The sequence below is a fragment of the Sparus aurata genome, chromosome 9 (assembly GCF_900880675.1).
Source record: "Sparus aurata chromosome 9, fSpaAur1.1, whole genome shotgun sequence".
In the NCBI taxonomy this organism is placed as follows: domain Eukaryota; kingdom Metazoa; phylum Chordata; class Actinopteri; order Spariformes; family Sparidae; genus Sparus; species Sparus aurata.
Window position 1 is genome coordinate 21,287,769 of NC_044195.1, and position 25,023 is coordinate 21,312,791.

The 25,023-nt window shown below is 40.8% G+C and overlaps 1 protein-coding gene across 3 annotated transcripts in view; it reads left to right on the forward strand.

Annotated features, from left to right (window-relative positions):
- The window catches only part of igf2bp2a (insulin-like growth factor 2 mRNA binding protein 2a), a 68,618-nt gene that overhangs the window by 21,083 nt on the left and 22,512 nt on the right, over positions 1-25,023 (forward strand). For 2 of the 3 annotated variants that reach the window (XM_030427587.1, XM_030427588.1), the window contains 5 exons: positions 15,942-15,990; positions 17,707-17,758; positions 22,286-22,349; positions 23,025-23,315; positions 24,013-24,147. In XM_030427587.1, coding sequence (XP_030283447.1) covers positions 15,942-15,990; positions 17,707-17,758; positions 22,286-22,349; positions 23,025-23,315; positions 24,013-24,147 — 591 coding nt within the window. Of the gene's footprint in view, positions 1-9,137; positions 9,158-15,941; positions 15,991-17,706; positions 17,759-22,285; positions 22,350-23,024; positions 23,316-24,012; positions 24,148-25,023 lie in introns of those variants that run through there. The other variant, XM_030427589.1, reaches the window with a different exon arrangement.

The following is a 25,023-nucleotide window of genomic DNA, read 5'->3' on the forward strand; positions in this document are numbered from 1 at the left end:
ACATATGGACACAGGATTAGGGATGTTATGCACATTTTACAATTAGAGAAGATCTGTTGTTTCAGCAAAGGATCATGTATTTGTCTTTTAAGCTTTTGTGGCAGATATGGACGCTAAAGAATTGTAGTGAAGTACACTGTGCTCTCCTTCTCTGTTAATTCACTTTTATTTGCGACTAGTTTGGCTTTCCTTGTCTGCTCTTGAATGCTGAGCAGTGGATGGGGTTTAATTATTTCATCTGTGTTCGTTTTTTGTTTTTTTTGTGCGTAGTTATAAACATACCTTGTTTAAAAAATATTCGGAACTTGGCATTAAAGGCGCCCTATGTGGTTTTGTTTTTTGTATTTGCAATAATATTTAGGTAATAATGCAAAGAAAAGGAAGCCAGAAAGGGTCTCAACTGAGACAGATCCTATGAATATAAATAGTAAAGTAAAACTGAAACAAAAATGAAATTGCATTCAGCCGTGAAATTCACTTTAAGAATTTTGCTCCTTTGAATAAATATTTCAGGGCTGCAACTCACAATTATTTTCATCACCACTTTAACTACATTTTAAATTCCAGAGTACAAACTGACATCTTCGTGTTCTTTGTTTTGTTGGATCAGTCCAAACTTTAACCAGGGGAAAACAAACAAACAAACAAAATATTCAGTTAAGAGAGACAGAAGACAAAAATAAAATGGCAAATTTTCATATTTGAGAAGCTGGAACCAGCTGTTCTTTGCTTAAAAAATTATTCAAACAATTCAGTTATTAAAATTGTTGGGATTTAATTTTCTTGTCGATTAATTGACTTGGTTAAAATACTTTATAATTACTAAACACTAACTCTATTTAAAAAGATACGTAGATTAATGTTTGATTAAAATCCAGGCTTTGCAACCTCAATTTTAACTTTAAAATATACTTTTACTTTTTCCTTTATTTAACCAGGTAAAAGTGAACAGACTAAGACAATTTTCTAAAATATGATTTTTAAGTAAACATATAAGCCTGAGTGCTTCTTTTCAGCATCTTTTAAAGTGTTTTAGAAGGGGCAGCTTGAATTAAACTTCCTCATGTGGCCCCCAGCTCGGCTCTGGCTCTCGACCCTGTGTTTGAGAAACGCAGCGCGTGTTCTGCTCTTTCCAAAAAACACTTTGCCCTGCCGCTGTCTGGAGAGCGAGGGCTGCTCAGTGACAGCAGCTGTGACTGGCAGGGGTGTCATTTATTTTTTTCTTCTTCTTTTATTCCCCTCTTCTTTAAATACGCTGCTTATTGACTGGGCTCGCCAACAAGGATAAAACTTCACTCGCCTCCTGCTTGTTACTGTATGTGTTTTCACTCCCGGGTAGAAACTTCCCTTGCAGACAGGGGGAGGGGAAAGAGATGAGGTAGTGTGTGGTTCGTGTGTGTGTGTGTGTGTGTGTGTGTGTGTGTGTGTGTGTGTGTGAGCTCTCTCTCGAGGCAGCTGGAGGGAGTAGTGAGACGGGCCGAGGGAGAGAGAGAGAGAGGGTGACGATGAGAGACAGGCTACAGACGAGCCGTAGACAGACAGAGAGGGGAGCGAGGCAAACCGTTTGAGGGGGCTTGCGTAATGTTGAGTGGTGTGCGTGCGGTATTGATCCAGGTTAACCCTGCGGGGACCTCTACCTATGGCAGGCGGGCTCAGCCTTCCAGCTACAGTGTAATACCTTATGGTCGGCAGATTAAGGGATGAGACCTAAGGAACAGGCTGCACAACTCAACATAAAGCAGCAGCAACAGAGGCAGCCATGAGGAGCAGCTAGCAGCGGAGCCGCAGTATGAGCTGGTATCCACCTGTCAGTAGCTCTTAGCGCTGAGGTGTGTGTGAGAGAGAGGAAGACACAGAAAGTACATCAGTGTGTGCATGTGGAGGAGAGAGTATATAGACACACCAGTCGGCTATACATTAGTGTTTGAGCTGCGTGTGTGTGATTGCGTGTCAGCTGCGTCCCTGCAGGCTCGCTGTGTGCCTGTCAGTGACAGTGCTGCTGACTAGGTGCTTTGTGACGGGGGCTCAGAGGAGTCCTCAGTTGGCGGAGCAGCAGTGTGGAGGAGCAGGCGAGTGTTTGATGTGCGCAGGACAGGACAGGACAGGACGGAACAGCGTGGCACATGACTCCGCAAGTCTGCTTTGAATCATCTTTCTGTTTGTTTGTTTGTTTGTTTGTTTGTTTGTTTTTTTGGTTATGTAGTCAGGAGCTTGCGGCTCGGTGGCACTGGGGGGGGGAAGTGGTTTCCTCTGCTGAAAGTAGAAGTGTAAATGGTTGTAATTGCAGCTTGTTGAATGTTTTGCATGATTAGCAGGAACCGGTCTGCACAGGACTGCACATAATGTTTCATGTCCGTCACATTAAGTGGCCTGTTTGAGGTTTTCTGTTCAGTTGTATGTGTTTGAACGTTGCTGGAAGGTCTTATTGGTATGTACACTCACTGGCTGCTTTCTTAGGTGACCTTGTGATCCAGTACAACAGCTCTGCAATGAATTCTGCTTTCACAATGTTCAGTTTCATGAAAGAGGATCAGAGCTCCTGTAAAAAAAAAAAAGAAAGAAAAAGAAAATGGTTTTGACTTTTGCTTTTCACAATTCTGACTTTTTTCTATGACTTTATTTCTGAGTGTAAAGTCAGAACTCTATGTAGGTTTGATTGACACCGTCAGAGAAGTGTTAATTCCACCACATGCCTTATCACAAATCACACTTTATTGTCAGAGTGCATGCACAAGCATGTTTTCTGCTTGTTGTTGCCACGCTGTGCAGAGTTTGGCGATAGGAAGCTGGTTTCACTTTCGTCCGCTTCAGGGGAAAGTGTCTCTCTTCTCACCTTGACTGTGAATCGAACACGTGTAGCGGATTCATGAGAATAATTTTGCGACGTCGCACAATCAATCACGATCCAATGTGCGACTTTCAAGAGTTTTGATGTGGAAACTTGAAACGTCCTGCGCAACACTGACAAGGGGCTTCTGTGTACTCATGTGTCCAGTAGTTAAACTTTAAGATGAAGAAATATTTATTTATTTTCAGTAACTGTTACAAAAGTCGATTAATCTGTTTGAGTAATTTTAAAAGCTGCACTCTGTATGTTTGGGGAAGAAATTTAATCAGTTGAGAAAAATCTTCATTGATTGATTTTTGGGACTGAACAGGGCCTGAAGCTAAATAAACAAACTGTCTAAAGGATAACACTTTGTTTATATTTTGTGGACCCTGCCACCATTCTGGGGACCTTATTCTCCTTTGTGGACAGTCTTGTTTATTTGTAAAAATATATATTTCTGAGTTTGTATGATAACATTATGAATCTGGTAAATATCACATTTTAGAGTTTAAAATGAATGTTCCCAAACAAATGTTCCCTCAAACTTCCTCGAAGGAAGAAAAGTCAAAATTGTCTGACTCCAGCTTCTTAGATGTGAACGTTTTATGGTACTTTTGGAATGTGGGCAAAAGAAGACATTTGAAGACGTCATCTCAGACCAACAAACAACAAATTATTTAATGGAGGAAATAATCCAAAGATGAATCAAGGATGAACATAAATGTCAGTTGCAGCCCAAATTCACATAATCATAAATAAATCTACATTTTAAAATAATAAATGAAAGTTTTTAGTGGGAAATCTACATGAAAAGCAAATTGTTATTTAAAGCAATGTCTTTATATATCTTAAAATGTGTCTGAATGGGATTTTTAAGCTGTTTGAACTTGATGACGATCCGACTGTGATCAAAATGTTCCTTTTAAATGTTAAATAACTATGTGATCGAGTCAGTGTGCAGGTGTCTTTGGAGGCTTTTCCATTCAGAACTCCATTAAGATTTGATGACATTTAATCTTGAAAAGATTGTTTCCTCTGGTAAATAGTAAGGTTTACTGTCCAGGTAGAAGTATCAGACTATCACACTTTGTTCTCCCTCGAGAATATCTAATACAGCTCTGACTTGTTGCTCCATGCTGCAGACTAATACACTGCCTTCTGCCTCTGTAGTCAAACACTGTCTGGAAGAAGCACCAGTAAAACATTTTGGTAAAGAATGTGTTCTGCATCAAAATGTAAAGGCTTGATTTAAAATATGTGAATGCTTATAGCCATACTGAGAGCCTCAGTCGCCATGCTGGAGCAAAGTTTTCGTTTAAATAGAAATGCATTATGACACAGCGATAACAGCAGAACATTTCAAAACACTCATTTCATTGCCTTAGCAGGCATGACGGGAGAACATTTGTTTTGTACCAGCTGGGCACCCCGTGGCATTTTAGCACTGAGTGAAAATTAATTTTGCAGCGATTACACCTGAGAAACAATGAATCATTTTACATCTGCAACAGTATGCAAATAGCTATGGACAATCCCATAGCATGTCTCTATCTTAGTGTGAACTGATTGTTTTCGTACTATGTAACTGCATCTCTTTGAGCTTGAAGTGTAAAACGTAACAAGCTTTACAAATGCCTCTATGGATACACTTCATAACGGCCTTAGACGGTCTGAATCAGTCTCAACATTAACATATCTCAAGCTGCACGCGTGAAACATGAATTACTTTCTTAGCCTGACTCATTGAACATCTTTTGAGTCATTTCTAATTATTCCCGTCATGTGACGCTGAATCATTCCCTGATACAGCCAATAATATACTTCAAATTTCCAGCAGACCTCGACAATAAACTTTACTCCACATTTAATGGATGACGAGACACCGTGCAGTCTTCTCCTTATTTACATCTCGAGTGCGAGCAGCACACAAACGTCAACAGGAAGGCTGTGGCTTCCATTAGAGCTGCGTGCATGTGCCTACCTGCCTGCCTGCCTGCCTGCCTGCTTGCCTTCTCGGCCTGTGCCTCCCCGCCTCGGTGCCACAGTGAAAAACTAATGCACCAAAGAGATTCAGGCAGGCAGGTAAGCCTGCTGAATTCTGATGAGTCTCACCCGCCGAGGGCTGGGAGGGAGAAACAGAGGCAGGCACCTGAGCACGCTACACACTGAGATGAAATGGTTAGCAGCAGCGTGCAGCGGCGGCTTTGTTCACTCTGCAGTATAAGTATGAAAACTATGTGGTTAGGGAGCAATGAGGACGAGCAGGTACAATGCTTGTTTTCTCAGCGAGGATGAAGCGGGGACATATTTTTGATAAATGTAAATGAATGCCTGGAGGAAATAGAAAGGATTTAATGAAAGTGAACGTGAAGAAATCTGTCACCAGACACAGTTATTATCCCTTTGGTGATTTAAGTATAGTAGAGATGTTCTTTCAGATGAGCCATGCGCCTGCTTTTCCTTGTATCTCCACAGTGTAAGGAGACCAGAAACAGAAGGTTTTTCCTTCACCCTCAAAAATCAGCTAATATGACACAGTTTCTAGATTGTCAATTAGCCAATTAGGGTTGTACGAGATCTTTCATGTTATTATAACCATCTCATAAAATAACATTACAATAACAATAACATTTTCACAACGAATGGTATGCGGTCCTACTCACTTATCATGATTATTATTATCAGTCACAATGACTCTTAACAGAATGAAACCAGAATGGTTTCTTGGTTGAACAAACACATTATTATAACTTCAAAAAATATTGTCCCCTGACAGACATGAAACTCGATAGAAACTTGAAATATAATTTTATTTACGCTAATATGGTAGAAATCAATATGAATATACACAATTTGATTCCACAGCATACCTTTAAAACCATATATCACCAGCTGCAGCCTTACACCTAATGTTATAATGATAAGGCTGATTATTAATTCATAGATGAAGCTGCTGTTATCAATAGTTTCAAGGTGGATCAAATGACTGCACGTGTGTGAAAGGTTTCAGTTGTAGTGACGAGCCAGAAGAGAATTTATCATGCAGTTCCCTCTACAGAGCGTTCATTGTTTTACAACCCTGATTCTAAAAAAACACATGATAATAACTATCATTAATAACTGGTATATTTGATATGAACCAAACTGTAAGTAAAAGTTTGTTCACTGTTAAAGGTGCAATATGTAGGAATTGGCCACCTGTTTAATTCAGACTCAAAGCAAATATGAGCAGCAGAGTGACTCACCTGAGTGACTAGCTGTGAAGTGGATTGTTCCTTAATGGTACCTTGTTAGCTCAGTTAGCCTTGCAGCCAGCTGGACAACTGGAGGAGTGTTGGTGTTTATACTGCTAGCACAGGAGCTTTGTACTGATGGGAGAAAGAGGTTTTCAGGCCCATAGCTAACTGGTTAGCATGCTAACTTCAGGATATATTTCTACACCAGGTTTGACAAAACAAACACCACACCTGTTATTTCTTCAAATTCTGTTAGTAATTATAGGTATGTTTTGAATGTTTGAGACGAGAATTCATAAATTTTACACCTTTAACAAACTATGAAATGCTTACAAACCATTTATTAAAGTTTATAAACATCAGTTTTACATTAAATGGTTTATAAAGCATTTTAGTGTTTGTTCTCAAGTTTAATTAACTTTAAAAAGTTCCATTTATTAAGGATGATTATTATGAAGTGTTGGGACGCTGTATTAAATGCAAATACACACACAATGCAATCATTTGCAAACATTCACGTTTACCCACATGGTGGTTTTACAAAGTGCTGAACCTCGCCCCATCCTTGTCTGTGAACGACCAGGTAACCTCCTCACCTGTGGAACATTCCAAACGTGCTTATTGAGCATACAACAACTTTTCTGGTCGTTTGTTGCTCCTGTCCCAACTTGTTTGAAATGTGTTGCTGGCATCAGAATCAGGATATATTTACAAAACTCAAACTAATATATGTTAACGTAAATATGTTAATATGAACTGTTTTAGCACTGTTTCCAGTCGTCAAATAGGACCGGCAGATTATTATTATTATCTGTTTTATTTAAGTTTTACACAGCATCAGGATCTGTGTGTCACTCTTGCTGGTTTTATCATGTCCATCTGAAGTGGATGTTTTCTTCAGTATTTATAAGAAGGAGAAGAGGAATGTACTTGAAAGAAAAGCTTGGTTGAAACCCAATTAGATGTTCATTCATTATTCATTTATGATCAGAAATGTTGCTCTTTGTATACTGCATGTTGAAGTGTTTTAATGAATTCATCTTGAGTGGACAAACTGAACACAGCGTTTCCTACGTAGTTATTTTCAGGAAATTGCATGTGTATGTGAAATAAAACATTATCTATAACAAGTAGATAACTGTGTGTTGGCCTTGTCCAGTCTGCATCTATGGAAATTGTTGGTTGCTGTAAATAATATATATGAAATGCGCCTTTGCATGCAGCCTGAAGAGCTTCTTCAGGGTTTGTTTGTCCTTCTGGAGGACAAATAGCAACAAATCTGCGTGGCTGAAGGACAATAACGATGCATCGACACTTCTCTCATACCAATCCTGTTATCTCTGCTCCACAACAATTGGATGGGCCTTAGAGAAGCTCTTAGCAGCACTGCACTGCACACAAAAAAAAAACGGCCTGAGCTCGCTCTTAATCCAGCGACAGCGAGTGGGACACAGTGGGAGCGCGGCCAGAGTTTTTCAAAGAGGAGCCGAGGGACATCGTCCACACAGTAGGGTCCCCTGAATATTGTTGACTTGTTGCTTCCTCTCTGAGATTTCAGGCGATTAAGAGCTTAAGGGTCAAAGCTAGAAATTGGGTTAATTCAGATTAGGCGAGTCTGCGGTCGACATATAAGGACCACCAGACAATTCAAACCACACAAACTGACCCATATGATATAGTTTCACTTCTGCACTGGCTGTGAGTCAGTTGCAGGAAAAAGGCGAGCACTGACGTATTTGGCAGATTAGAGCTTTACAGTCTTTACAATACTGATGATGTGAGAGCCACGGGAGCTCACGTACATGCACATGTAGCTGTAAATGTAGCCGATTATCAGATGATCACATTATGCTGCACTCAGCACTGAAACGTCTCACTGCTACACATAAAAGAAGCGGACACATTAGTGTTGCCTCAGACAGTCCATATCACTGGATTTGTAATATGATCATGTAATAGGTGCATAATCACACACACGCCTCCAGTGTGATTAATGACCGCACAGGTTTTCATTTCCTATTTTATCCGCATGGTATGGCTGCGACGAAGCCCGGATCATCTTTCATTTTGAGAGTCATCAATTATCTTCGGTGCAATATGAAGTCTTTCACGAGACCGGTTCGGCACTGATGTGGACTTCCTGTGTCTATTGTGTCGTTATGTTTCTTCAGTGGGGACTAAGAGCTTTGTCAGGAGGGAGCGGTGAAGATTTCAGTTTTCCGTTCAGACCTGGACGTGGTCACCATTTTATCACAGGGAGAGAATCATCTCTTTAAGCACTGAAAGGGCACAATGTAGTTTTCGGAGAAGAAATTCAAACTCAGAATTGTAATATTTAGAATATTAATGATGCAATAATACAAACTCAGAAATATTTTTTCTTCCATTAATGAATAAACAAGATGTTCTCAGAGGAAAATAAGAAAGGCGGCAGGGTCAGCCATATATAAACAAACATTATGAATTTGTGTTTGTGAAGCGAAGAGAGTTTGTTTATGTAGTTGTTTAGGCACTAATTTGAACAGTCAATGAAGGTCTTTGTCGCCAAAACTACATTGTGCACCTTTAAACCTGTGCCCATATTGATGTAAAGTCATTCCAGAGCGGTTTATAATCTGAGACTTTTTCACTGAGAATCAGTGGAGGTGTTGACAGCTAAATGGATGCATGAAAAAAAAAAATTATCAGTCAGGAGAATTTTCCATTTAGAAACAATTAGGTGGGAGTGTTTTCAAGTAGAGGTGACTGTTTGTGTTTGTTGTGAGCTCTGTGAAGCAGACTGAAAGGCTATTTGTGATGCCTTTTTATTCGTCCAGAGAGAGAGAGAGAGAGAGAGAGAGAGAGAGCCTCCCCGCTGGGCACAGAGGCGGCCGTGCCCTGTGAGCTGTCGCTGACAGCACAGGCATCAGGGAGGGAAAGGTAAACAAGGCTTTTAAAGGCCTCATTAGACTGAATCCTTGAACGAAGGAGGAAATGTTTAATCATTCACTCCTGTGAGTTTCTGTTTTAGGGTCTGCCCACATTCAAGGAACTCTCAGAGATGTCTGAAAAAGACCCGGTGACTTTGATGTTGGTCAGTTTTTCTAATGGCGTGAGTGACTTTTTGATAACAGCACCGACATCATGACAAATTGAATAACCGTTCTGTCCTCTTCACGCTGACTGAGTGTGAAGAGATTTTTAAAATGTCAGAAATGTAATGCAAAAAGAGAAGTACTCTATTCTTCCTTAGACTTTATATTTTACAGGCTGTACACTTTATTAATCCGTGTGTATGCGTGAACCATATGTTTTGATATGTGTAAAATTATCCATTAACCAACCTTCAAGACCTTTTAATGGCATCTCACGGTCTTTTTCTGTGAATGGAGCTTCACTAGTCGTGGGAAATAGCTAAATGCTCTCACTCTCACCAGAATAATATTTTAATGCCATATCTTTACTTTTATTCAAGTATAACCTTCGGATACTTTATATGAGACTGAGTACAAGTTACTGATAATAACTGTGCTGAAGTATTTCTGTCAATAAGGTATAAAAGTAAAAGAGTAAATAATACATATATTTACATGTACGTATATACTGTTTACTTTGTGTAGTCTGATTATTGTATTAAATATTCATTTTTCTGATGATCAGAATCAGTGATTTTTTTTTTTATTATCCAGTACTTTGGCTCTGATTCAACAAAGTTACTAGTGTCAAAAGAGTAAAAAGTACAATATCTTACAGAGAAAATGTACTTAATTACTTTCCGTCACTGCTCGTGCTTTACTTAGGATTCTTCTGATTCCCTATACTTTCACTCCAGTACATTTACAGGTAGCGTTAGTTATCATAGAAATATGATACCTTGTTAGAGATCAAACTACTCAATACTCTCTAAAGTGATAATAATACTTAACTCCAACTTTACTACATTCAAATGCTGGTGACAACAACAATATTCCAAATATTTAAAATATATATATGATAATGACTGGAGCTGTTTTGCATTCTGAGTACTTCTACTTTAATACCTAAAGCACATTTTGCTCCTTATAATTGTTCCCATTTTGAATGCATGAGTATTTTTTACTAAAAAAGTGTCTAAGTGTCACAACGATAAGTCATATGTTTGCAGTCATATCTCTATATCTGATAGATGATATCTCCCTTTGACTCCCAGTGCTTTGCAACACATCCTGTAATCTAAGATTTAAGATTTTATTTTATTTTAATTTCATCTCTGTCATTTGTGGTGGAATTTTTACCAAGGCCGTCCTCAGCTGTTGATGTCTTGTCCCACCACGTTTCTTTGCCTCCACCAAGGAGGGTTTCATTTCAAAGACTTTTTCCGCTTTTTGTACTGACAGACACATGCTCTTTATTCAATCATCTCCTTCCACATGCCGCCCTGTGACTCATGTGTGGGGGAGCTGATGTGGAATCCATTCAAAAATCCTCTCCTTTATAAGATATAAGAAATGATTCAAAGAAAGTGTACATACATGAACAGGGCATTGCTCCTTACCAAGGCTACAACTAAGGATCATGTTTGCTGTTGATGAATAAGCTGTTAATCATCTCAATTAAGCGATGAATTGTAGAGCCTTAAGTAATGTCATTTGATATCTTGTTTTGTCTGACCAACAATTCAAACCCAAACACATTCATTTGCTCCAATGTAGGAACAAGAAAAACACCAAAATCACATTTGAAAGCCTTGAGCTATTACATTTTTGGCACTTTTGCCTGAAAAGTGACTGACAGTTTAATCATTTATCAGTAGTTTCTGATTAGTTTCTGTCAGTCAGCAACTCAACATTGCAGCTGTAATCCTTTCAGCTCTTTAAAGGATAAGTTCACCCACAAGTGAAAATTCAGCCATCATGTTATCACCCTCATGTGAACAAAACATTTCTGGAGCTTCACAGCAAAACAGCGATGGAGCGTTCTCCTCAACAGATGAAGTAGAAACAAGAAACAAAATAAAAAACATAAAATGGCTCCAGCGTAATCCAAGTTGAGCGTGTGCACCCATGTCAGACAGGGCGCGCTGACACCTTCAGCCTAGCAGCTACAGTAAAATGTTGTAAATAATGACTTTTAAAACCAATTTAGGCTCTGTGGGCTCTCTGGAGACTTGGATAACGCATCACAAGCTGAATGGGGCCATTTTGAGGTTGTTACGTTTTTAGGTTGTTTTTTTACATTTTAAAACAAGTCCTCATCTACTTCAGTTGTGTAGGAGAATAGCGAAATGCTGTTTTCCTGTGAAGAACTAGAAATCTTATGTGGAATTGTGGAATGACAATAAAACGAAGCAGAAAAAACAGCTTTTAAATGTGCAGTTCCTCCACGCAGCTTTTGATGTTCGTCTTTAGGATCACTGCAAAACTTCTTGCTTGGGGTGAATAAATACCCTCTTTCTCACCCCTCCGTACGCCCGCCCTCTCAGAGGTTAAAATTCCTCCGACCACTCCATATGCATGTGTGTATTAGTAAGCACGCGTGTGCGCAGACACGGCGTCTTACCTCGTGCAGGTGGGTGCAGTAAATATTAGCTTTTCAAATGAACATGGCCACCCTCAGATATTTAAAGGCCGAAATTGAGAGGCTTTCTTTTTTCTCTTGGCAGGCCGCTCTAAACCGACGGCAGACAGCGTGGTTACATTCAACAAACATTAAGTAACCGTTGACTTCAGTCTGCATCTTCTACTGCAGCTCAGTTTGGGAGAGGAGGGAGAGGGCGCCGGGTTCACCTCGAATGCAAACAAACAGATATTAGCAGATATACAACACCGCTGGGTTCTTCCCTGATTATAATACACATGACCAGAGGACAGCTGGTGTCTGTGGCTGGATGTAAACCCTGTAGATGGGGACAGTAGTGTATGCTGCAGGGTGGTGTGCATCGTCGGCCTCTCCCTGCTCTGGAGACAGACAGAAAGCAGTGATCATATGGTCAGCCAGCGGCCGCAGGCATGCTGAAAATGAGACCTTGAAGAACTGTCGGGAGGGCGCTGTCACTTTTTCCGAGAGATGTCCATTCGGGGAGCTTCCTCTGCATATTTCTGAATGACAGACATGCAAGTGGCCTTTAAAACAAGTGTGAGCTGCACAGAAGGACATAAAGAAGTGCTTGATAGTTGCTTTCACTTCTCTTGTAGCTAGACGCCTCATTTAGCTAAAAATGGAAGCAAGAATCACATATTGCCATCACGTATTCATTGGATTAAACATCTTTCTACAATGTCTCCACCTAGAAAGAATAAAATATGCTATTAAAGTCTTGACTGACTGGTACTGCAACATATCCCAACCATTTTCATGTTATGTAGACAGACTAAAACTGCGCTCTCCTGTAGCACAAGGGTCTAGTTCAGGGGCCCCAAACCCAAACAGGCCCCTCTTCAGGAAGCCCTGATCTAGATTCTCCTGCTCAATTAAGCCTTGAATTTTATATATTTTTTATTATGTATGTATTATGTACTTGTTTATATATTTATATATTTATTTATTTTGTGTCCATTCTCTGTATTTATCTTATTATGACAGTTATGATTTGAAATACTCTCTGAAAAGGCACATTTTCCTTTTCTGTCTGTCAGCTGAAACATCAGGGTTGATGCCATGTTTCTGTGCTCAATTTTGTATTACATGTAAAAGCAAAAAACACTTTTTTGAAAAGGAAAGATATCCACTTGTCAAAGTGATGAAATACAGTGAGACAATATTGATTAAAGGAGCCAACGGCTTACTCTAGGGCAATAAAAATCATTGCAATTATTTTGACAGAAATTGCACTCGATGACTATATGATTCACAATTAGTGGGAATGGTTATTATTGTGTCCAAATTGTCATTTTCACTTACAGAACTATAATCAAATCAGGATGGCTTGACATTTTATGGGTTCGGGACCAAACAAAGATTTTTTTTAGTACGCCAACAAGATTTAAAGGCCAGTGCATTGTTCAGTTCGATCCTGTTTTGTCACATATTTTATAAAAAACTTGCCACCTATTACCTCCTCTTACTATAGCACTTAGCCATTGCGAGTTGCCCAACTCCCACACACCTGACCCTCCACCGCTTAAAACAACAGAGCAGCAATTCTTATGCTGCTACTACGCATAAATAATGTAAATGTATGACATGGTGACGTACTGTGATGTCACAAAGTCCCTGAATTAAAGGCGGGACTACTGATGAGGAGTTTAAGTAGCAGTGTTTACCGTGGGAAAGAGGAGCTTCTGTTGGTACTCAAGAACCTACAGTGTATAAAACACTGAAGGAAAGGAAAAAAACAAAAAAAGCATGATAGGTCTCCTTTAATTTGCAGCCTAAACTCTGCTCACCTCACCTTTAAAACAGTACAGAGGACGCTGTTGCTGTGCTGCAGTTCAGCGTCATGCAGTCTAACATTACATCAAGGTTACAGTTGGCAAATGAATGGGCGACAACACAATAGAGAACTGGTCCTCCTGAATTCACAGGCTATTTACGCAGACGGCGCTGAATGAAAGGAGCTTTTACTTTCCATATTCGGCAGCTCAGGGATGCCAGCGTTGTGTGTTCTGAGGTCTGGAGTTGGCCTTAAACACTTTGCAGCTATTGGCTGCTCTCGGATGGCAGGAGGTTGTTTACTACGTTGAAAAAGGTGATGTGTTTTAGTGGTACAGTGTGATTTTTATCGGTTTACCCTTGTTTTGATACCGGTTGCCAAGAAAGATCTTTCATCGAGCCACTCGCTTTAAACCACCGACAGTGACAGAGAGCTTGCAGGCCGCCGTGTGGTAGGACGCGCTGGGGAAGCGTCAGTTTTTTTGTTTGTCTTTCTGGGCTTCTGTGTACGCACATGACAGAGGATGGACCAGACGTGAAGTCACTGATTTGCAGAACTACTTAAGTCTTTAATCCTTAATATAAGCAACAATGCATTACGTTCAAATGTATGAGGAGAGGAAAGGAAATGAAATGAAATGAAAGGAAAGGAAAGGAAAGGAACGGAGAGGGTTGTCCCAAATCTGTGTGACGCTGTATTTCTCCTTTTTTTTTTTTCCCAAGCAGCACAATCAGAAAGAGTCATTCATTCATGTCCAGCTGCCAGCTCCTGCCTCTCGTTCTCTGCTTGCTACTGACAGGAAAGTCTGACCCGCGGTCTTTTTGCGATCAGACATGTTCGGAGAAAAATTGCAAATACTGGGGGAAATGTGTACAGTCCTCTTTTCATTATCGCTTCTCATTCCTCCTACATTTTATGTCCTTGCCTCAGTCCTCCACTCTCCTCTTCCTCCTAATTGTGCTGTAATGCATCCTCCTCTCTGCTCTTTAGACCGCTGCGGAGCAGGACTCTCTCACGTTAATGTGGCTGTTAACAGCTTGTGGTCACCGAGCGGTTTGTGTGACTTCTGCACGCTCTCTGGAGAGTAGGAGGCTGTGTGAAAGCTCTGGACATTCTTTCAGTCAGCTCTGACTGACACATTTTGATTAAAAATCACCTTAAAGATGTGATTAAACCAAGAGCATATTCAAGTATAATTATATTCTTCTTCTTGCCATTTAAGGGTTTGATCATCTTTGTCATTAATCATGAATCAAACTCACAAAGGCTCAAACAGCTGCCAGGTTGACAAGACACGAAAAACAAGGATGGAAATCGAAATGATTGTGAATTGAAATCAAGAGGGCTGCATTGTCGAGGAATAACTGAATACATTTTCAAGGAATAAATGAAAATCTTGTTTGTTAGTTGGGTGGTGTGGGTAATTTTTTTTTCTTTTTTGGCTCCTTTTCTTTGTTTTCCTCTGCATATTTCCCGACTACATTCTACTGTTTCACCTTTATCACATTTGAATTTATCTGTGAATTGTTTGACTTCTACCATGGATGCGGGAACTATGGGTGCTGATGGGGCAACCCATAAACAATACATTATTAAAACCATCGAGAGAGAGAGAGAGAGAGAGAGAGAGAGAGAGAGAGAGAGAGAGAGAGAGAGAAAGAGAATGTATAACATATGCCAAATGTACAAAAACACCCAAATAATTAAGAATTTGTCATTGAAATCATTTCACAAAGTTGATAAAGTATCTTACAACTCAACAACTCACAAAATTGTGTGTTTTTTAAAGGGAGTCTGGGGAATTTCTCTCTCTCTTCATTTCCTTGCTGCTGTAGACTGTAGCTGATGTGGCTGCTCTGACCTGTAGTATGTAGATGTCCAAGATTGCTGTCTGCTGTAGTGCAAAACGTTCTCAAATTGTCATAAATTGTTATCAATAACTATTAAATATATATCCCAAATTAATTAACATTAAAAACATGAATGTCATGCACCACTGGCTGTGACTGACATCCCACATCCCTGATTTCCAACTGACTTCTTTCAGGACCCGATCTCAAATCTTTACATTCATCTTTTCTGAATGGGGTGGTGCATGATACAGAACGCAGTGTAATTCTTATTTTCAGTCAGTGTGTTGTTCTTCATGGCTTTTCGTGTCACCTACATGTCTCACAGCGAGTGTAGTAAGAATAGCACTCGTGGGAGGGTGTCAGTGAGAGAGACTCGCTGCTCTCTAATATACGTCTTCACCTACACACCTACATTTACTTTGGTGGCTCTGCGAGAGTCCTTTGATTCGCATAATGAGCTGTGGGAGTTACGCAAAGTAAGCGTGACACCGGCTGTTTAATTACACGCGGCACCACTCTGCTTCGTCATCCCAACGTCTCTCCCTCTCAGCTGTTGATACGGCCAGTGTGTATAAGTTTCTGTAAACAACAACAGATGACTGTAACTCTCAAGTGTGTGTGTGTGTTTATGTCTGTAAGTGTGTGGTTCAGGTCTGTTAAATCCACTCCGTCTGTGTCTCTCATCTCTGCAGGAGTCGGAAGATCCAGATCCGGAACATTCCCCCTCATCTACAGTGGGAGGTCAGTTGTTTGTCTCTTTGTGTGTATGTGTGTGTGTGTGTGTGTGTATGTGTGTGTGTGTGTGTGTGTGTGTGTGTGTGTGTGTGTGTGCAAGACAGTGATGCCCAGTTGAAGCACCAGGTAGCACATAAACTAGTGACTCACCGGCCTTTTATACTTCTCTGTAGTTTTAAAGTGCATGTGCGTGTGTCTCTGTGTGTATCCGTGCTTATATCAGTGTGAGTGTTTGTTACCGTGACGATGACACTGTGTCTTTGTGTCAACATCTGTGAGCTCGCCGGGGTCCGGATTGTTTCTCTCTGTATTAAGTGTCTCTGTCATCATCCCTGGGACTCTCTCACACTGCTCTGGGTTTCCACTGGTTGTCTACACACTCGTCAAAAACGTGTTAAAACTTTTCAGACCGGTTAGACATTAAAAAAAAAAAAAAACAATCGTTAAAGGATAATTTTGCCCTAAGGGCCTAAGTTATTATTTACTTAGCCCCAATGCCAGTGGAAGTCAGGAGAAGTTTCGTAGTCCACAAAACAGTTTTGGAGCTCTGCAACATTCCACTGAAAGAAAAGCATTAAAATAGCTGAATCTATCATCCGAGCGTAATTCAAGTATCTAGAAGCCCTGAGTCCCCAAAGTGACTTGAAGTACTCGTTCACACCCTTTTTTTAAATTGAGATCTACACTAGGACCTCTGCACACCATGTCTAAAGTGGATGGAAGAAAGTAAAGTCTTTCATAACTTCACTACTAGCTGGTTATGAATGGAATAACTAAACCAGGTTTCACCATGACAAACTTAGGCCATACAATGTCCTGGCCAGTTGAACCTAAATTTGTATAAATCAGTTACTAGGAGGCATCTGACATACGACACTCTGAGGTGAAAGAAGTACTTATATCCTCCACTTAAATGAAATAAAAAACAAAGTTTAAAAAGTAAAAGTCCTGACGTAACAGTGTTACTTAAGTAAAAAGAAAAAGAAGTATTATGAGCTATATTTACGTTTTGTATTATCATAATTCCCATTCTGCTCATACTTTCTCCAATTTACATTTTATTTCCCAGTAAGTAATAAGTGCTTTACAGACCACCCCTTCTTGAGTTTTTATGACAAAAGCATGTAGAATAAAAACAAAACACAGGTAATAACAGTACCCACATACAGTACACGCGACTCTAGTGTTGTACTAAAGGTTTACTTTAGTACAACTGTTGTTTTAGTTGTACTAAAACGTATAGCGCATTTCTGTCTGAAGCAATGATGTTAATGTTTTAGTTCCTCAATTTCAGATAGAGACATTTTTAGACACTTCGTTTACTACTGGGTAGATGAGTAATCCGGCTTGGGGATTAACGAAATACATGTAACAGAATTACATAATTATTAGATTTCAGATGAATAATAGGATTACATTTTTAAAATAAAGAATGATACTGTATGAAAACATGCACGTGAGCACGCGTGACAAAACTTCACAAACCTCACACAACATCAACAAAACCTTATTTCACCACTGTGTGTTATTATTGACTACAAATGTCAATGGGATTTTGAGTGAGGAGCATTAGGAGCACCAGACCTGTGTGTGTGTGTGTGTGTGTGTGTGTGTGTGTGTGTGTGTGTGTGTGTGTGTTTGAGTCAGTGTTTGTGTTTGTAACTGTGTGTGTTTTAGCATCGTAGTTTGTATTTATCACTCACGCTCTCATTTCTCCCTCAGGATTTGGACAGCCTTCTAGCTCAGTATGGTACTGTAGAAAACGTGGAACAAGGTACAGAACCCTTCTTCTTCCCTCCTCTGCTAACTCGTCATCGTCATCTGTCTCCAACTGTTCAATGCACATGTGTCTCTTTAGCAACACACGCACGCACACACGAGACCTCCCAGCGAGTCGAGTCTCTCTGTGTGACTTGACTTACCATCATCCCACACACACCCCATTATCTAAACATAACCCATCTCTGCGTATAAATCAGCCTTTATCATCTCGTCTGCGTGCGTACATGTGCGTCTTACGAGTCTGACTGGGGGAGAGTGGCGTTTAAATTACACGCAGCCTCTATAATAAGCACTGTGTATCGCCGTGGCTCCCCTTGGCTTCAGTATGGATTAAAGTGAGCAGACATGGCAGACGTCCAGTAGTAACGTGTTTGCGTGTGCATCTGTTTTGGGGAGGTGCATCGCGGTAATGGGGGAGGACACTGCAGGCGCCTGTGGTGAGGCGCTGATGGTGCGTTTGTGTGTTTATGTGTGCGAGTAGTCAGCTCCGGAGCCATCCCCAGGAACTTTTAGATTTCTACACACATGAATGCAAAAGTAGTGACGGTGGGATACACTCACACAGACACGGGCGCGCGTGCTCGCAAACGGCATCTCTCTGTGCATCAAAAGCAGCCAAGACAAACTGCCACCCACTGTAGTCATGACAGGTGTTAAAAGAGAATCCAGGGGAGGAATGACTCCGTACGCTGCCGTGAAACAGCCCCGCTTCATGTGCGATCTCTTCGTCTTTCTTTGTCTCCGAACATCAGAGCAGCACGGTAACAACGCCCGATAAAAGCTTTCCCCCTCCGTCCGAATCGCATCCCAACTTCCTGTCACTTTTCTCCGTGCGCTCTGGTTACGGGGTGAGGTTTTGGAGTACTCCCATGTTCTTGTGTGGCATGGTGATGGCTGCCGGTGGTGGGGCGGGGCAGAGCTGGCTGTGAGCGCCGGGGCCGGGCACCATGCCAGGCTCTGCCCACTCACCCTCTCTAAGCCAGCTGGGCGCTCTCACTGGTTTTTAACCCTTCCAGAGCTACTGCTGCTGCTGCTGCTGCTGCTACTGCTGCTGCTGCTGCTGTCCACCACGCTCTTGCAGATTTAGAAGTTATTGTGTTCACTGACAATGAGACTTTCTAAAGTCTCCTTTAAAAAAGACAATCCCTTTTTTTAACACCCCGCATGTCTTGGCTCATTTATTCTAGTCTATTATTCTTACTTGTCAAACACTGTAATGGAGTTAATAGCACTTTTTTATCAAAAGATATCTAAAGCTTCTGCAGCTTTTTTTCAGCATCAGTCCTCACAATGAAAGAGCTTCTTTGTTGGCTCATCATTTTGACAAGTAACGGCTACACAAACAGAGATCCATCATTGACAGAGTGAAGATGCTGTTGTCTCTTCTGACAGAGGCCTTCGTGGACCAGAAGGCATTTTTATCAATAAGACATGCTGTGTTTTTTTTCTCTTGTTATCACTTTCATTGTAGCTCTCTCCACCTACAAACACTTAAAGGTACACTCTCCATAGGATATAAAACGTTCCTCCATCTATTGAAACAAAATAGAATGAGAAGAACAGTATGTGTAGTGCACAACACTAACATACCACTTACATGACTAAAAAGATGAATATGATGAGCAGGTTAACCCGATTTTATGCTCATTGACAACATTTGCTATCCACTTTTTCTGCTGAAGGGCCATTATTGACTTTTTCCTGTTCTTTAAGGCTCCAAACCACAATTACTTTAATTTCCATTTATTCTGGCAGTTATTTTCTCAATAACCTGCTTGTTTGTTTGGTCTGAGAAAGTTCATTCAGTTGTTCACTTTGACCTAACAACAGTCAAAAACCTAGAGTTGTTCTGTTAGTATATCACATGACAATAATATTAAAAAGTAAAAAAACAAAAAAACATGTGTACAAAAGTACATTGTAAAATTGAAAAAAATAGTGCAAAGTGCATGTTCACCAACAATATAATCCTTTCTTATCCACCTTTTTCCTAGCTCCCTAAAATATGGGTCACTTAACCAGAACCAGCATTTTTCCATGGTAATAGGACACTAATCCTCATTCTTAGAGCAACTGGTACAGCGTATCTTTCATTCACATGCTTCTAAAACTATTATTATTGTGTAGCCTACTCAAATCTTATTTATGCTCCCTTTACGTAGAAAAATAGATCTCTAGGTTTCACAGAAAATAACCGTTACAGCCCACGTACTTTCAGGTGTCCTTGATGCTGCGTGGATGTTAAGCAGCAATGGTCAAATGGTTCTTGCAAGGACCTCCACTTTTCCTTCGCCACCGTCCGATCTCCCCACAGTTGTTCTGTAGTAACTGTTTGTCTCTGTGCCTGGGCAAAGTGACATCATGCAGATGTTTTAGAGATGGAGCCCCATTCATTGCTATGAAAGCTGCTCAGTGGTGCATGAAGCCAGAAAAGCTCAGGTTCCTGGCTATCAAATAAACCTGATCTTTAGTGTTGTAGGGCCCATAGAACGTGCGCACAAGAGACTTCCATCAACCGAACCCAGCTCACTTCCGGGTTAGCGCCTGGCTGACTTAGACGTGGTTTTACAGCCACTTCTTTCATAATGTAAGCTTATCAGAAAAAGTCGCATGACGCTGAAATTACATAGTTTGGCCACTTTGAAAGTCAGCTTCAAAGCTGAACGCTCTTTCCGGGAGCTTGTCACCAACTCACATAACCACTCCTTTAAACGTTCCACCATTTTAAAAAATTCTTCCTCTTGTCCTGCGGTTGAGTCTCGCTTGAACTATGTGCTACATTGCTCCCCACAACTACCAGAGATACTAGTCCGATGGTCCGTATCTATAAGCTATGGTCAAAATGAACGCGTGTTAAGTATGGACAAAAGGCTCCCCCGTATCCATATATAACACGGAGCATAAGTGAACCTTTAGCTAACGCTTCTAGAGGCTTAAAAGCACCGCAAGTGCATCAGTTACTATAAGGCTTTGTTACTTACCCTTGTTGAACCGAAGGACGAAGGTATCACCAATAATCATCACTCCATCAGCCTCCCATCATCTGCACGCTTGCCTTTCTCACTGTAGCCCAAGGAAAAATACCTGGAGAAGAGCGCAAAACCCACGCTTAAACAAAGAATGGCCAACAATGAATAACAAAGGCCTGCAAGACATCAGTGAGGCTTAAATGGGCACTAGTAAGGCCCATGAATTAAATAGCCTGAAGCTTGTTATAGAATCAGCAGCAGAATAAAACATGACAGAGCCTGACAACATGGACATGTATAAACAATAAAAACACTCCAGAGGCTGCGACCACAAACAGCAAAAAGAGAGATGCACACACACACGCAGACACAGAATTAGCCAGGAGGCTTGTTTTCCTCCGTTGTCCCTGGCCAGGTGCAAAGTTAGAAACCTAGAATCAAGAAATATTTTTAAAACAACAATCATGATGGAAGGTATGTCAATTACAGTTAAATCAGGACAAAGACATGGGCAGCAGGAAAAGCAGAATCAAGCAAATTACAGTGCATCAAAGCTAAAACAAACAACACAACAACAAGCAAACACAAGCAGGCACAGACATGATGGGCAGAAATAGACAACCATAGGTGGAGAGGGATATGAGAAACAGAACAACAGGGACAATAGAAATAGCAGCAAGGCTAATTGATTTGGACACTTTAACCCACGATGACATACCTCTTTATTATTTTACAGTTAACAAACTGCTTCATGGGTTTTTTACTTTGTAACGGATTTGACCTGATATGTAGTGATGCTCAATACTTGAGGTAAAACAGCACTTCAATAAAGGTAAAATGTGTCATAATAAAAACACTAAAGTACCGTATACCACAGGTCAACTGATTATTAACCTGGATCTAATGCTCAGTATTTTTACTGATCAGTGTTTTTAATGTGATTGATGTAAAATGTAAAATGTGCTACTTTGGCTCCAATGCAGCACGAACGCAACCGAAGTTATCAAATAAATGTAGTGGAGTTTAAAATATAATATTTGTCTCCAACATGTGCTTGAATAGGTTCTTGAGTTACTGTACTCAGTTACATTCCGTCACTGCAATTACCTGATTAAAGTCACCCCTAAGTTCAAGGTTGTGTTTTCTTACACACAACTGTAAGTTGTAAGTTCTCTCTGCTCCGAGCAGCAAAGGACCACAGGTCTTCCCCAGGTGTATCTCTGTTGTTCACTGCATCCCACTTTATTACAGATTACCTGCTTTGTTTAGACTGTCATGTCAAACTTAAATCTGTTATTGTGCAAGTGGCGGAGAGGCTATTGTGCTCAGCAGCTCCTGTGTGTAGAGGCAGCAGCAGGATCTGGAGGGAAGCCAGTGTAGTGGCGGCTGTAATGGATTCACACAGACGAGTGGCTCTTCTGGTCACCACGGGAACCTGTACGCGTGTCCGACTCACCTACGGCAACAACAAAGACCTGCTACGTGTGTCTGTGCCTTTGTTATCTGTACCTCATGGTTTTGCTTTTTTGTCTCTCTCTCTTGTTTCACAGTGAACACTGATACAGAAACAGCAGTGGTGAATGTTACGTACGCAACCAAGGAAGAAACTAAAGTGTAAGCAGCACAAATACTGATGCAAGTACCTGCGTGTACGCACAGACAAACAGTAGCAACACATGCATCATGTTCACATACTTTGTACATATCCACAAGGGTCAGAACAAGGTCAAAATTGGAATATCGACCGAAGCCCATTTCTGACAATTAAACAAGAAAAATAATATGAAAACTAAGCTTGATAAAAGAACAAAAAAACATTCCGGATGGTAGATCATCATTATGACATAAAAAGTCCAAATTATAAGAGAAAAATCAAAATTAGGATTAAAAAAAACTTTTAACACATAATTTTGACTTCTATGACAACTTTTATTAAAGTATACATCCACATTGAGCCGAGATGAGTGGTTAAACCTTCCATCCTAACTGGGCTTTTTATAAATGTCCCCCAGATTGACAATGACAGAGTTCTGCCTAGTGAATATCAGGAGGAGTGCAGCAGTAGAGTTAAAAAGACAACCTTGTATCTTTGCTGGCATTCTCTACGTTCACACAGTTTTTTTCTGTTGTTAAGATGTTTCAGTGTGGAGGAAAATCTTTTCGTAGATGACCTGAAATCTGTGATGGCTAGTGTTGTCAAAAATACACCGCTGCAGTGCTCAAAAACCTTTTACTGTTATGGCTCATACCTCCTCTTTCTGCTCCTCCATCTTGTGTTTCTCCCCACAGAGCCATTGAGAAGTTAACAGGACACCAGTTTGAGGACTACTCTTTCAAGGTGTCATATATTGTGGACATGGATGCTGCTCCGCCTGACCAGGCTCCCCGCACGCGGCGTGGAGGTCGGTCGTCCCGGGACCAGGGTGGCTCTCAGCCCGGCACCTCGGGGGACTTCGGCGCTCCACACCCAAGACAACTCGACTTACCCATGCGCATACTCGTGCCTAACCAGATGGTCGGGGCCATCATCGGCAAGGGCGGCCAGACCATCAAGGATGTCACCAAACAGACACACTCAAAGTGAGCTACTCTCTCATGTTAGATCTCGCCTGGCACTTTGTTTTTTGGTTTTCAGTGGAAGAAGATCACATGTTTACTGCTCTGTCTTTATGTCCACTACACCTTTAAAGTGAACTCTTGCCAAAATGCAACCTAGGGTAATTTTTTGTCAATGTACCCAAGTCAAAAGTTTGTTAAAAAGCATAATTATGATGAAAGCACCACTTTTAAGATTGACCCTATTTTTGTTTTTGGGTCAAAATCATTTTCAATGGAGTGCTAGGTGCAAATTCTACGTTAGCATCGAAATCGCTATTTTTAAAACACTAAGAATGCTCGACACAACATGAAACTTTGCTTGTAGTATCACCAGGGTCTCTACACATGAACTCGAGCATTGGGAACAATGTTTGTGTACACAGAGTTTACTAAAAAGAGAGTTTTTTCATTTGCCCCTAGCACTCCATTGAAAATTATTTTGACCCGAAACCGAAAATACGTTCAATCATAAAAGTGGCGCTTTACATGTAATTATGCTTTTAAACAAATTTTTGTCTCGGGTACATTCACAAAAAGACCCTATGTTGCATTTTGGTGAGAGTTTCACTTTAAGTCACAATATGACAGACTTTATCATTCATTTATACAGAAATAAGCACGTAGGTTTGACTTCCTGCTCTCTCCTCCCTCTCTGTCCCTCTCAATGTTGTCATCTCAGGGTGGACATTCATCGGAAGGAAAATGCCGGCGCAGCAGAAAAGCCCATCACCATCCACTCAACTCCAGAGGGCTGCTCCTCCGCCTGTCGCATGATCCTGGACATCATGCAGAAGGAAGCCTGCGAGACCAAGACGTGAGTCAGCACCCCGACAAACGTTCACGAATGTGCGCGTAAACACACTTAGCTGTGCTTCTGCAGGAACATGTATACACTCCCACAGGGAGATTAGCCATAATGTCGACCGGGCTATAATCTTATCCTTTAACCTGCCTGCAGACCTTTTAATCTGACTGTGCGGGCAGTGAGACCACTCACCACTGACACAGTAAACACAGTGCGCACGCCACACTCACATAGGCTAACACGTGATCGCAGCTTAGCATTTAAGAAACGAGGCCAACATGTCTAATAGGGCTTGACACTTTTAACAAGACACTGCACCTTTTAAACTCCTGGAGCTTCTGCACCAACCTTTAATACATTATGCCAGCGTTTGTCGCTACTCGTTTTTTAAGTATGTTGTTTGACAAGGGGGGCTGTGCCGCTGAACATCGCCCCTGGCCATGTGTGCACACACTCAGTGTTGGTGGTGACGGCTCAATCTTACAATGCTGGATTCAGAGCAAGACAAATGCTTACTTTTGAATAAACGCAGACATGCAAGATCAGTTCTAGAAGATATCATTCTGTGGTCGTTCACTGAACCAGAGAACATTTCAGGCTTTGATGATTGAGGCTGGTGAGCGTGTGTGTAAAGCATTCGGTCTAAACAACATTTTTCACCTTTTGCTGTGATTAAACTTTGCTCCCTGACATCCAAAGGAAATTAATGTTTTGTAGCCACATCTGTGTTTTCTTCTTGAGTTTGCCAGGAAGAAATTTAAGTCAGATTTCAAACTGTTAAAGGAATAACTTTAAGGAAATGTGTTTAAAGAAACTAGAGAATAACCTGTGGGGAAAGGGCGGTTGAAACTTTATTTTGGTACACAAAGTCACACAACTTTTAAA